Genomic DNA, 15232 nt, shown 5'->3' with positions numbered 1-15232 from the left:
TTATATGATGTATGAGTACAGACGCGTCAATGGCTCACCGATCTGCAGTCATTAGAGATCAATTCATCACAAGGTCCTTCCTTGCACCAAACGCGTACAGAAGTCTCGTGCGCCTTCTGAACATGTATACCTTACTGCTCGGCTTACTTGAAAGGCAAAATATTCATTAATCTTGCTGAGCGCCAGGACGTGCTGCTGGCAGCATCAAGAAACAAAAAAATGGAATAGATTTCGCTTCCATTTAAGTGGCTGTCCTTGAAAGTCCTACACATTGCTGTGCGGTTAATAAACGTATACTAAACACTTCGGATACATGTGCGTCAGAGAAAGTTACAAGCATACGCTTCCAGGAAGATGTTTTGGTATTCTTTTCTGCTATACACCACTTGTAAGATACACACTGGTAGAACCCGCCGGCTTTCTTCAACAAAACAACTTCGGCCCACGGTTTCTATGTATATGCACAAAAAGAAATAAAATATACGCACATAGAGCTACGCCTCCAAACTTCCAATTCAAAAAAAAAAAGAAAAAGGAAAGTAACTGTTGAACAAGAGATCCATATATAAAATCAAAGGAGAGTGTCACTCTTATTTACAAGAATTTGAAGCTTTCTACATCCCAATCCGTCTGATCGCGCTATTCGATCATATCTTGGACAGGACAACGCGTGCTAAATCTAACCCCCGTTCTAACTAAACTGAAGTATGGGTATAGAGCAAATTGACATCTGTCGCAGAATGTTAGACACCGTATCTCGTTGGTGGAATCGAAGTCATCCAATACCACGTTGAGAGCACGACAACGGCAGCGTCAATGTTGCGCAAATCCAGAGCTTCGAGAGTGAGAAACACAAGGAAAGCGCCAGCGGGCAGAAGCCGCTACCGCCGAAGATCGCGAACGGGAAGCGCAAGCCAAGCGCTGGTGGAGGCAAGCCAACCCCCACTTTCAAGAGAAGCCAACCCAAGCCAAGCGCCAGCAGAGGCAAGCTAACCCCCAACTTCGAGAGTAGGAGGCCGAGCAGAGATGTCCACGTAGATTCCTCCCACGGAGGGTGCCGATGGACGGTGCAAGAGAGAATCCCTCGACCGTGAATGCGGCCATAGCTGCAATGTCTATGATACATTGTGGTTTGATGACACCTTCGCGCAACTGAAGAGCGTGCGCGATCCGGAACCGAAGCTCAAATCTAGCAAAACGACGACAACGAGACAAGAGACATTTACGAAAATCGCGCTAAACACCAGTTCAGCGCTATTCTGACAGCTTTCACTGCGTGGAACTGGCTTCACTTTTTTTATATAATGCTTGTGGTTGCTGAACATGGAATGAAAAAAAAAAAGTTCTCTGGCGATTACGATACTACTTAATGTAGATTTTGAGCGAAACTGCTTAGGTGTTTTAGGTTCACGATATATTGGGCAAATAATTTGATTTTGTACTACGGGGTGCTCTGGGTGGTGGCGCTGAGCCTCTGCTTGGACATCTCGTTTAGCAGCAGCGGTATACGAACCACTTCCACCGTGCGAACACGGGACCACGCGGGTAGCGCGGAGCACATTCTCTTGTGGCGGCGGTGCCGCAGGCGAAGTATTAACCCACGCGCAATGGGTCAGACGCCTACGCCAGCGCTTTGTTTCCGCTCTCGCCGCATGCCTGGCGGCCGGCGGCCCTCCGCTTTCCTCCTCACCCCTCTTTGGTCTCGCCGCCTTTTTCATCCCCCACTTCGCGCCGCATTCACTCTCATCTTTCGCTGTGCTCGTTCGCTCAGTTACACCGACGAATGACGCCGAGAAACACCGACGGTCGCCGTACTAACGGGCGCTAAGAGCAACGCACTAAAAAAAAAATATCACCGACGATTACGATACTCCGTCGTGCAAAATTTGAGCGCAGCTCTATACGTGGTTCCATTTCGCGCTGTATTGGCTGGCGCGGACAATCTGTGTCCTGCGGCACGTTGCAAATGGAGCGAATGGAACGTAGCTACCTCGCTAATCTGGAGATGGCAAGAGCCAGCGTGTGGGTGACGCGTGCGCGCAATTCAGAGCAGCAGCCGCTGACAGACCTCCAAGACAACGCGCGCTACTCTGGCGACATCTCGTAGCCATCGTCGCCGCTCTACGCTTTTCTTATCACTGTTTCGCCGTAGTCTCCTCCACTTTCCACCTCATGGTTCCGTTGCACCCTCCTCTCCGTTTTCCTCCTCGCGTATTTCCTTCCCCCCCCCCCCATTGCGCTACCCATTCGCTCTCATCTTTTGCTGTGCTCGTTCGCTCGGTTACGCTGCCGTCACCGCCAACGCCAATGCTCACCGCACATACGGGCGCCTAAAAACTATGCTCTAGCAAAAAAAAAAAAAAACGAAAAGCTCAATAATTTTGTTCACTTGTGTGGTCTTAAGTTGAGGCGCATGTACGGTAGCATCGGCAAGAGCAAAACTCATGGCTGACTTTTATATTGCCTGTCTGCAGGGGAAGAAAGTGAAGTATTCTTTAAGGTTGTCATGATTCAGAACCGTCAATGGCTGAATGTAACTACTTTTGTGTCATAGGATTGAATCTTCGAATCCTGATATAATACTAACACAGGACAGAAATTACACGCGAGCGCTCTGCCTAAGAATTTGATGCGGCGTATCCAGCTTTTCTGGATATCACGGTTTAGTTCGCGTGGCTACCACCACAATGCGTATTGACGCTAAAATGTCCAGGTCATGACGTCAACTATCAAAAATAAAAGAATTTACTTATTTAAAAGAAATAAACTGTACAGGGTCGTCCGCTCTTAGTACGAACACAACTCAGCATGGCCGCTCTCCGCGGAGTGCAAGCGCACACGGCGTGGCCCCGCATCGGAGCTAAGCGGCGCAGGCGCACGGGAGCCTGGAGGTGGGATTCGTGTCCTATGTCGTCTGCTAAAGCACGGGAGTTTAGCACGGCATGCTCCCGTGCTTCAGAGGAAGCTTTAGCTAGGGTGCTACTATCTACACACATGCAAAATGAGAATTCGTTTTTCTCGGCAACCACTGCGCCAAATTTGACGAGTTTTGTAGTATTTAAAAGAAAAAGTTAAAATCTAGTGACTGTTGGTTTCGAATTTTTGAGTTAGCTTGCCATTTTTTTATTAAATGTTCGCGCTTCCAAAAAAAAAGTTCAAAAAAAGTTGGAAGTTCGCACTTCCAAGAGGTTTTATTAAAAGTTCGCAAATTTTCAAAAAACGAACTAGCAAGTTTACAAGTTTGTAACTCAACAATGAAAAATGATAATACAATTCAGTGAATTGCATGTAATAGTACATTTAAAGCGGACAAAATTGATATGTTACACAGGAATATAAAAAATTATTTATATGGAAATACAGCTTTTGCAGAACCCTTCTAAACAACGCAACAAATTCACGTAAAATGGAAAACGAGATATTCGAATTTGTCCGCTTTGAATGGTCTAATGGATGCCGTTTAGAGATCCGCGATATCTGTTCTTTATGCAGAGCTATGAATTTGTAAACTTCATGCTTCTATTTTTTTCAAACTGTCGAATATTCAAGTCCTAACAAAATTCAAGTCCTAAATCGAAATTACGCTTCCGACAGTCACTTGAATTTAACTTTCTCTCTCAAATGCAACAAATTTCATTAAAATCGGTCCGGGGGGTTATCTCAGAAAAACGTTTTTGCGTTTTACATGTATTTGAATAGCCTGCGTTGGAGTTGGGCCCGAGTTAAAGCTTCCCCTTAATTTCGATGCGCGGCTGCACCATGTGCTCTGGCGCTCCGCGGAGACCGGCCACGCTGCGCCGTGTTCGTGCTAAGAGTGGACGACCCTGTACACTAGCAGAAATCGAAAGCCAAAAGGCTGCCCACATACTCAAAGGCACATAGGTTCTAAGTGGTTGGATCCACTGCATTTTTTATGAGTAGTACTAGGAAGTCTTTTGATCCTGAAATTAACCACGCATTTTAAAAATTTGTCCACATATGACTCGCAGCATGACGCTTCTTTTGTGCATATGTAAACCAGCTATCATATTCAGTGTTTCAAGAATAACGGTAAAACATGCGTACGGCGCTTTTATAGTCCTTTGCAGTGGCAGAACAAGTAATTCGCTGCGAACACTGCAATTAAGCTACACAGATTGAAATAATGTCAGCATACGTCCTAAAACATGGCCCCCTTTTTAGAGTGGTTAAACTTTGCTGCTATATTTGGTTGTTCCATAACACGGGGAAATCATGCGCGTAACGTTTTCAAGCGCTTGTACGAAGCTTTACATTAACCCTAGCCGGGAGGGACCGCTTTTCAGAACATTGATATTGCAAGCCTTAATGAACACGCTCTTCAAGTTTGCAATATATATATATATATTTTATTGCAAGCCTGAATGAGGTGTTTAATTTGTATGTAGGCAATCGAAAAAAATGCTGTTGCGAACTTACACGAACCGTATGTTTTCTTTTCCAGATTTTGAAGTCTTCAGGCTCAAGCGCTCCGGATCTGTCTAGGCCTGGCTCAAAGTGCTTCAAGAATGGCTACGATAGAAATCGCTAGCGACCACCTTGTCAAGACCCACACTGAAATCGAAATGCTCAGGGCCCATATGAGGTATCTAGCCAGGACTCCTCGTCACCACTTAGCCTCTCTACCAGCGGACAGAGCACACACATCTTTCAGCAAAATGATAAGCGCATATGATGAATCATTGCCAGCTAGTTTCACTCCGGCCGCGAGACCTTCGATTCCTCCATGGTGCCTCGCTCAGCCAAAAATCAACCTCACAATACCTGGCATCTAAAAAAAAAAGCTGATCTATCATCACCAGCCCTTAAACTGTTCACGCTACTATATTTGTACGAGAACTACCGTGGCTCTACGCATATTTACACTGATGGATCTGTCCTTCCAAACAGCTCCGCGGCGGAAATCGTCATACCAGCAAAAGTTACAACAATCAAATTTAAGACGACCCACGCGACAACATCGACGGCAGCAGAGCTCGCAGCGCTCTTTACTGCCCTTCGTCACATTGGTGATGAACCGCCACACAAGTGGATGGTATTCTGCGATTCGAAGGCGGCCACTGCAGTCTCTACCTTTACGACGCGAACCGCCAGAACAACTAATATTTCATATTACAGAGACGTTGCACCATATAAGTGATGCAAGCCATGAAATTACCTTCCAGTGGCTTCCAAGTCACAGCTCGATTATTCGCAATGAACGGGCTGATCAAGCTGCCCGCTCAGCCCACACTGAGGAGCACCACGTCCCAATTCCACTTTCCCGAACTGACGAAGCACGGAAGCTCTGCCTACTTGCTCGGCAGTGCACCACGTCGCAATGGAAGGCGCCACATTTAAGAAATACTCGACTGTACTCACTTGATCCGAAATTAAGTCTTCGAGCGCCATCACAGCTTCGCCGTGGAGACACCATGCTTCTATATCGACTGTGGTTGGGCGTTGCCTTTACCAAAGCCTATGCATTCCGCATAGGGATGACCGACACGGCAACATGTGACCACTGCGGCCATGAAGAATCGATTGACGATATTTTGTGCACCTGCCTGCAGTACTGTCCACAGAGGGAATGTCTTCGCCATGAACTTTACCAGCTGGACGAGCAACCGCTACCGGAAAAAAACTTTTACACCATCGAAAGGACCGCATACTTGCTGGTAAGCTTCCTAGTCTTTTCCTCCACTGTGAATCAATGTTCTTTCTGTACAAATACCTCAACACTCTCCCAGCCCATTTAATTCCTTCCATAGTTCTCAGTCGTTCTTCGTAATAAATTTTACTGTGAGCTTCCCTCACTTCAAAACTTGTCCAGCCCATATCACTCTGCCCAGCTTCGTTTGTAGTATTCTCGTGAGCGCCCAATGCGAGGCGTTCCACTGACCTTTGGTTGGCGTAGTAGTTCTGCGGGAACCCGCAAGGTGGAGAGAAGCAATGAAATAAAGCGAAAATCAGACGTCCACCCGTTAGTAGCAATTGGTACAAAGGAAACCCATGCGGGTTCCTCGAAAGAAAAGCCTCATAGTTGAAGAAAAATTCGTCCTGGTCCGGGACTCGAACCAGGGACCACCGCCTTTCCGGGGCAGCCACTCTACCATCTGAGCTAGCCAGGCGGCTAGCAGATGCCAGGGCGAAAATCAGACATCCACCCGTTCGTTGACCTTTAGTTGCCATCGAGTCCTGATTTTACTCGTGATTTCAAGCAAACAACATTTCCAAAAGTAAGTCCTGGAACCATTACATCTCTCCACATACCCCGAAGCACCTTTTACCTATTGTATCTCGATGGCGCTCTGTGCTTCCATTATGGCTGCATTTCTCTTCCCCTTTACTGTTATTGTTTTTTCCTGCGTTACCATATATATTGCCTTCGTTTTTCCATATACCAATGTATTTATATTCTTTTACCCGAGGTATTTCCTGGCCCTGTATTACCCCTGTGTTCACTGTTTTCATTGAATACCATAACACCTGATTTTCTAACACTAAATTCAAGCCTAAATTGTTGCCTTCCTGTCCACAGATATAAGCCAGACGTTGTAAATCACTTTGCTTATTAACTAGCAACACAATGTCGTCCGCATAAAATAAACCTGGGAGTTGCTGCTCTACTACTGTACCCGCCTGTTTGTATGAGAGATTAAAGCCGATATTTTTTCCTTCTTGCGCCCTCTCCGTCCTCACCATGTACATCATAAACAGCAGTGGGGATAAAGGGCACCCCTGCCACAGTCCCTTGTTGATATCAACTTTCTCCTCGTTCCTCATCCCTTCCCATACAACGCAAACGGTATTTTCTAGGTGAATATCTCTAAAAAGCTGTAGATAATCGTTGCCTAAGCCTTCCCCTTCCAGAATATCTCACAAAATGTTGCGGTCTATGTTGTCATACTCTCCTGTAATCTCTAAAAAGGCCACATATGTGGGTCTGCTTTCTACTCTTGATATTTCAACTGTGGGGATCGCAAGCGCATCCCGATATCTCCGGAGCGGCCACGCGGTTATCACGCGATAATCACGTGCTCGCTCGCGGAGGGTAGCGAGGAGAGGGTACCTTCGTCGCTCCCGCTGCTCCGACTGGGCAGGTGACGCCGCCGAGACGCAAGGTGACTCGGACCCAGCGCCCTTCTTGCCTCCCACTGCATCCTGTGACTGTCAAGCTGCTCCGTGACATCCTTCAGCGTTCCGGCCTGGCTCGCGACCACATACACGGCGACAACGACGGTCTGCAGCTAGAGCTGCTCCCTCACCAACATGGATTCAAACCGTGTTGCTGTCGGAGTAGCATGCCCCCTCTCGCAGGAAAGCCTCAGGTGACGGCGGCCTCTTAGCGGCTAAAGGGTTATTTTAAGGAGGGGGGGATGTGGGGATCGCAAGCGCATCCCGATATCTCCGGAGCGGCCACGCGGTTATCACGCGATAATCACGTGCTCGCTCGCGGAGGGTAGCGAGGAGAGGGCACCTTCGCCACTCCCGCTGCTCTTCGCGCCTGGCCGCGACGCTGCAGCCAAGGCACCCCGTGCCCTCCTTTCCCTTTCTTGGAACCGGGGAGACTCCTCTCCGCCGCTCGGGAGAAGCGCTATTCCCCCGACGGATCTTTGTCTCACGGTAGAAGAGCTTGCGAACGGCCGCATCTCAAATCAGCCGCTGAGACCGCCGCACGCCGTCCCCTGTTGCGCCCGGCCGTTGTGTGCGACTCACCGCCCCAGGGCCCGAGCGCGGTTCCACTTTGGGTGAGCTGAACTCTTATCAGCCTCTTTTGTGGTTCCCACATTGTGCGGTTTGTTTCGCCCCAGACGTGCGGAATGCTCCGCCGCTGAGGTTTTGTGTTGTGTTGTGTTGTGTTTGTGTGTGTTGTGGCTGTTGCTGTCTGTTGGAACCATTGTACACCAAGGTGAATAAACACCTTAGGTCGAGACTCACCCTGTCCCCACTGGCCTGAACCCGCCGTGGTCGCAACTCACTGCGAACCGCGGGTTAGGGGTCACAGCTCTGACTGCTAGGGCTGCTGCGAAAGTGCTAGGGAGCGACTGCCGCTCCGCCGGCGCTGTGCGATCCAGAGAAGGGTCAGGTGCGCACGCGCGAGCCTGAGTAATACCCCTATACAACACACTGAATAAGAACAAGTAAGTTATCATCCAAACGTCTGCCTATTCAGAAGCCAATCTGAAGTTCTCCCAAAATGCCATTGTTCTCTCCCCATACTTGCAGCTTTCTCTTCAAATTAAATTAAAGTCTTTACTTCGTCATTTGCCAAGTTCTTCCTCACCTCTTGTGACTGTATTTGCTTTTTGTTCAGCATTCAAATTTGGACTGGGCATTTTGCACTTGCTTTCTTTCCCAACTGCATATCTCATTTTCAAAATGATGCGTTTTTGATCCCTCCCTATGCTGCTATACCATTCATCGGCAATGACTATTTCTCTCAACTTATCACGAATTCCTTCTGTCATCATACAGTAATAAACGGTAGATTGCCGGTTTCCCACGTCCCACGTGATCTGTCCTTCACACTTAGGCCCTGTATTCACGTTAAAGAGGTTATGTTACTGACGAAGATCTAGCTCTGACTTCCTGTTGTCGGTATAGCCATCTAACCTGTATGTGGGATTCATTTCACCTAATATGATAATTTCGTCATCGTTCCTGAAACTGATTCCTAAAATTCCCGAAACTCCTCTTCTCTGTGCAATTATTCCGGTCCAAAAATACGTTACGCGCAGCCAAGTTTTTTTTCCCCACTCATTGTACCTGACAACCGAAGAAGCTCTTGATATTTTGAATTTACTGTTTTGATTTGGCTTCCTGATGGATGAGCATTCGGACTCGATCCCGCACCCTTTCTTTCCGGCTTAGTTCGGCTGCACCCTTCCCAAACAGTCTTGGCTCGGTACCGCCGCCTCTCGGGCGCAGTTTTACTCACCGACGGCAGCACAGGGTGGTGATGACATATGCAGCGTCTCCACTCCCCCGGTTCAGTGGCAGGAGATTTGAATTTAGAAAAAGGTATTCGGACCATTCAGATACAACTTTCTCGTAAACTAAGTACTTTCTTGGCACGAAACAAGAGTTGCGAAGTTTCTGGAATTTTATTTACGTAGCTCACACCGACTTAGTATTTGCCTTTAGTGTCCCTTTAAAGAAAATGTAAATGGAACAACAGTGCATTTTTCTCACAAATGGAACAACAATTTGTTCTTTTGTCAACTGGGCATTAGATTGTTTGTCGAAGTAATGCCTGCCTGATCGAGTAATTGAGATCAAAGGTTAGAATTGTGTTACCTGCCACAGGTGATTTTCTTAAACTTGGCACAGCTAAGGAAAAGCACCCTATATATTACTTGAAGAGCAACACTGAAAAAGCAAAACGAAAACCGAAATGAAAGCTTGAGACTTTGTTTCTTCTCTCTGGTGGGAGACTGTGGAACTCAGTCCTATTTGACATCGCCTCCATGACTGGTGCGCGTACTCGGAGGCCATGTATGTGGATTAAAAATATATCGGGGAGCACAGCATTGAATCGCTACCAGCATTACATGGGGCGATAGGTGCGTGCGATTAAACCACTCGGCCACTGTTTCCGACCAATCAGCAATGACACGCTTTGGTTTATTAAGATACTTCGTGCATTTGCGCGACTGTGTTTCAAAAATTGCTTTTGGGCATAGTGTTATTTCATGTGTGGATAGTCAAGACAGGCGTCACTCGAAAGCGGAGTCTTTGGACTACAGACAAAACACCGGCCGTTACGATAGCCGCTGTAATTTTGTAACCCTGACCGCATTGCTCTCGAAAACAGAGTACAAATAGACTATTGCTGAATCTTTAACCACTGTGGGAAAAAAATTCTGGCGTTGCACTCAAAAACAGTGCATTTATCGTGTCTGTCTTGCCCGCCAGAACCTGGCAGTCACCTGCCTTCTTCAATGATCGACCTATTCTGTTAATTATTCGCAGAAAACCCACTCGTTCCACTGAGAACGCGCTAGCTTCGAGCCGCGGCCGCTTGGGGGGCTAGTTGGTACGTACCCAGAAAGCTGGATATGCACTCGCACGATGCAAAAGGGTGCTTTGTTCGGCGTTTACGCACAATCTTGAGGACAATTTGAGTGCATTACTTTCTTCACAATGAGTTGGAGTCTAAGAATCAGGGTGTCTACAACAAAGTGTTATTTTTTTATCAAGAAATGATTCTTTTTTATGAGCTACAGGCTTCCGTTTGTGGAAAAATTATGCCTTTCACACACATATTTACCGCGAAAACGCTTAATACGTTTACGCAAGATTGACCACTACATGCAATGAATGACTAATACATGTCTGTATTGACAGAGGCACGGGTTGCTCATAGCCTCATACTTCAAGCGTGTTTCAGTCGTATGCATGTGGTCCCGAGAAGCTGAAAGGAAGACAGGCGCAATGAAAAGATAATCATTCAGAAGCTCAGTAAACCTCTATCCTTATCTAGGTTTCACGTACATATGTGTAGCGATTAGTTAGATCTATGCAGGAATTCTGCCTGTCGAAACATGCTAAAAAATATAAAACAATATCTGTAGGCCACACTAAGCACGGGATGAAATCGGAGAAAATTTTTCCCTGACGAAAGAGAATATTTTTACAGACGAATGCAAGATAGCTTGAGTATTAATTTAATTTAAATAATGACAGGCTATTCGGAGAACTAGAATGCTGGTACCTAAAGTTACCCAGCGCGCTGAGCAAAATTTAAGCTTGCGACCACTACTGTGAATTCACTGCTGTGCTGTCAATGGAGAGTCTATAATAGGATTGGAATGGTGTCAAACTTTGTCCGGCGATCATCGAAGCCTTCCACGTTGCTCCTTCGGCGAACTCGTCCCGAGCAGGTTTCAAATCCACGGCAGGGATTAGCAGCGTGATACTGCGCTCATCGCGCGTTGACTCGGCTAAATAACGGCTCTTCATGACTGCGTTACCGATCGCTCTTGCTCAGCGCTACGACAAAAGCGGGGGCAAACCCGAGCCAGGCAGTTCAACTAGAGATCGCACCTGCCAAGCGACCCGCGGCTCCCTGCGAGTGACGCACGGACGGCACGCTGTTCGAGCACTTCTTACGGTGGGTGTGGGCCGACCTTAGCGAGGGAGAACAGTCGGAAGAGGACGAAGCATGGCCGAGGGAACAAGACACGTAGGAGGGGTGCGGAGGGAACGTCGAGAGCATTGTGAAATGGAGAGAGGATGCCGGCTTAACATAGGGAGCGTCAGGAGAAGGCGACGAGCAGCCGAAAGGGCAGTAGGAGGAGGAGGGCGAACGCTTAAAACAGCTGATGCCGACTCGGCGGCGTGGCTCGTTGCGTAAGCGTTAGCCGCCTTCAATCGTTAGCGTTCTCTCTCGCTCTCTATTTTCTCCCCCGCCGTTCATTCTCCTCTCCTAGCGTACGCGACTCGCGTGGCGTCACACCGCTCTTTCGGTGACGTAAGCGGCGAGTTTTGCAGCGCAGGCGCTTCGGCCACGTGATACTGAGACACGCGGCTCCCGGCTCGAGCCCACGACGACGGGAGTGCGCCGTTCGCGTCGCTGCGACGTGCAGGAGCGAGTGCCGAGCTGGCGCGTTTTTATCGTTGCCTCGACAGGCAGCGTGCGCGTTGTGCCCGCTGGGGCTAAAGAGACGGCAGTGGCGCTTGTTCGATGCTATGTGGACGATTTCTTTTAGTCGGCCTTGAGGTCATCCACTTGTTCTCCTTTTCTCTGTCTATCTACCTCACTCCGTGCGATCGCGGGTTTTTTCAACTGCTGCTGGAACGTGCCGTGTGCGTCGTTGACAGTGCTGCTCGTTCGGCGCCCTGAGTTCAGTTCGTTGTTAAATTTGTAATGTTGGCACAATGCGGGCGCGCTTTACTCCTCGCTTCCGCGCTCTCAGTAGTGTTGAGCCTGTGGTTGCAAGTAAGGCGAGGGATGCTTTTGCAGTAATGAAGGCTGGAATGCCGAAATTGTATCAAGTAGCACTGTCTGAGAGCTTCACGCCTAATGTTTGAAAAAGTTGATTTTTTGAACTAGTTCCTGACAATTTCCTGCGCCTTAATCAGGAGGACTTGTATCAATGACAAGCTTTCTCGCTCGACTGTGTGTCACAAAACACTCATTGTTTTTCTTGGCTATCAAATACTAATCTCCATCCAGTCATTGCCTTTGCTCATCGAAGGCGTTGAATGAAGACAATGACTACAGTAGTATTCTACACTATGAATGTTATGCATGGTAAGAAATGCAATAGCGAATACTTTCATAATGGTTCTAAGCGAGAAGAAAGAAACTTATTTTGCGAAATGTTTACGTTCACAATCAACACAATCAACAAGAGGACTTCATGACTTGTTACGTTTAGGACTGTTTTGCTTATTTAACAATTTCTGCTGCGCCAGAAGCAAGCGAGGCATTTTTATACCTGTGTGTGCACAAAGCTCACCCGCAGAGAAGGTTGGGAGCAGGAAATAGAGCAGCGAACATCTGTGTTTAGATTCACGTTTTGCGGGCTCACATGACTTCAGTATCACTGAGTTCCGGTTGAACTTGCGTTACGTTGCTGAAGCTTTGTGCCATAGTGTTCAAGGTTTCTAAACAGCTCAACATGTGGTTTAGTCTGACAAACACGTACATCGCACAACTGCCAAACCGTTGTGACCAATGTGCACTTCATTTATTTGTTTTATCCGGCTTCGGCAATGTAAAAGCTGGTGTTCAGAAGTGCCAGTGCATGGCTTTAAAATCTCCTCTGCACGTGCGAAACGTGACTACTGCGTGATTTTTTTTTATTCTGTCTGCCTTCTTCATACACCACGGCATTATGCGCGAACTTTTTGATCACAGGCGAAATGAATTAATCAAGAAGCCAGAACGTTGATGAAGAAAAGAAACAAAAAATAAGAGCTGTGGACGCGGCAATACCTTTTCACACGCAAAACGACAATCTCGACATTGTGCCTAGCAATAAACAGACCCCACGTGCTACCGGCCGGCCTGTGCTCGTAGGAAATGTGCGGTAAGAAATGCGTTCCGCGTAGAGCTTCCACGCATACCGATTTGCATAATGAGTGTATGCTTAAGAGCATGGTGATATTTGGATAGTTTGCGTTGGAAAGGCAGAGTGGTGGGAAAAACACGTCACAATATAGGAAATGCCAGTCTCATTCACTTTTTTGTATGTAATTACCTGGAATCCGAGAGGCAACTCAATGAAATGTGGCGCCAGAAATGCAGCATGTCTACCGGGGTGAGGGGGGACGGGGCATGCTAGTATGCAGCAACATCTCTGAAATGCTATCCACATTGTATGTGATGTAGATTTCAACCATTGTCGTGGTGTGAATCCATGGCTTGACACGGGTTTCGCTCGCACGGAAGCCGCGAAACCGTTCTGTGCAGTGCTTTTACATCAAAGCTGTTAGCTTCTCGGTGTTCATCTTTTTTCATGTTCGCGTCCGTTAGAAAAAGAGAGTGGGCCGATCACGGTGAGAGTGCAGCCAGTAGTAGTGGCAGAGGCTTCAAGCACTCAGCAATGTGAAGCGAAAAGCGCATATATTCTTTAGAATAACCCATACAGCATTTGTTTCAATAAAGAACAAGCAGAGAACAAGCATAGGAACCACATAATTGATGATAAAGCGGCGCCTGAGAACAATGCAAAGCACGTAGCACTCCCGCATACGCTTCCTAGTAAAGATTACTGTTGCACACCCTACCGCACCGACGGCAGCTTGCGGGTGGGTTGTGACGTCCCTATAGCCTTTCATATACAAAAACTTGCCTAGCAACTGATTTCATTATGCCCCGCCATGAAGGGGGGGGGGGGTAGGGGTGGAACTGGTATAATTTTGGCCTGTCAATCCTGTCATTTAGCGTACACCTAAATGTAAGTACATAAGCGTTTTTGCATATCACTTCCATAGAAATGCAGCCGCCGCAGCTGCGGTAAAAGACACGACTCTTAGCTCAACGGCACAGCACCATAGCCACAGGGCTACTATCGCACCCTTTGTCCCTTCCCTGGCACAAGGTAGCCAACAGGAGATAATCTTTGGTTAAGTTTTCTGTCTTTACTTTGCGTCTCCCTCTCTTTGTTGTATGATCGATCTTTGCCCACGTCCCCACTGTGTACGTGAACACATGACAAGTGAAGGCGTCAACGTCAATCTTTAAGAGCATATCCACACCCGTGAAGGCGGAGCTTTCAAGCGACTTTCAAATGACTACCACCGTAAGACGAAAACACTCATAAACGGGAAATTACCTAGGAGTTGAGCAGACATCGCGCAGATTCCTCTAGCCGCCAGGAAGAGGGCTTGACAATAAGCATTTCAAATACGACATATAGGTAAAAAAAAAGGAAAAAAAAAAGACAACTTGCGATGAAGCTAAGTAGGAGCGAACAGATTTTAGTGTTTATGTGGGATGGTAGCACGGTTTGGATGTTCATAATGACGCTCATGCAATATTTTGCAGGTTTTCAGAATCTTTATAATGCAACATGAAATAAAAGTTCAATTTGGAACCGTCTGGGTCCTAAAGGGACTTACAACCAATTTTCAAGGTACCATTTTTTTTTTTTTAGTGCAATGGAACGCTTACCGGTCAGCTTGTTTAATCATGAAGCGGTAACGTGGAAAACGCAGTGGGACATATTTATCAAAATTTTTCGGTCCGCAGTGAGGATGTAGTCGTTCACTGGGAGCATGATGAAAACGGTGATAGGTGAGCGCGATACGCCGACATTAGTGGGAGGCAAACGACAAGCGCGGCCGTAGCTGTGAGAAGTATTATTTTGTTTATCAAGTCACTGTTCCAGCGATTCATGTTTCCACTCGTGCTTTCGTGGTTTCCTGTATAATTGCCTTCGTATTTAACCAGTCAAAACGAAACCAATCGGATCGAAAACGAAACGACGCCTTTACATGTAATACGGAGTTCAGCGTGTTGTCGCAGCCACGCGTGCGTTTTGGTTTCCGAAGCATAGAATAATGCGCTAGTGTCTAATAATATACCAACTGCAATGTTGAGCAATAATGATGATGTACTTAATAACAGTCGACTTACGTACAGTAGAGAGAGAGAGAAAACAAGGGCAGGAAAGGCAGGGAGGTCAACCACTGCAGAACAGCATCCGGTTTGCTACCCTACACTGGGGGTGGGGGAAAGGGGAATAGAAAGAGGAAGAAAGGGAGAGAGTAAGTATTGAGT

General features: G+C 47.2%; 1 protein-coding gene across 3 annotated transcripts in view; it reads right to left on the bottom strand.

The window, feature by feature from the left end:
- LOC135901152 (facilitated trehalose transporter Tret1-like) overlaps nucleotides 1–15232 on the bottom strand; it is an 84757-nt gene that overhangs the window by 34740 nt on the left and 34785 nt on the right. The window contains exon 1 of one of the 3 annotated variants that reach the window (XM_065430804.2): nucleotides 10824–11040. The exons of the other annotated variants lie outside the window; for them this stretch is intronic. Coding sequence (XP_065286876.1) covers nucleotides 10824–10962 — 139 coding nt within the window. The 5' untranslated portion in view covers nucleotides 10963–11040. Of the gene's footprint in view, nucleotides 1–10823; nucleotides 11041–15232 lie in introns of those variants that run through there. 3 annotated transcript variants of the gene reach the window in all.

Source organism: Dermacentor albipictus, chromosome 4, assembly GCF_038994185.2.
Source record: "Dermacentor albipictus isolate Rhodes 1998 colony chromosome 4, USDA_Dalb.pri_finalv2, whole genome shotgun sequence".
Lineage (NCBI taxonomy): Eukaryota > Metazoa > Arthropoda > Arachnida > Ixodida > Ixodidae > Dermacentor > Dermacentor albipictus.
This window is presented reverse-complemented; position numbering and strand designations above follow the sequence as displayed.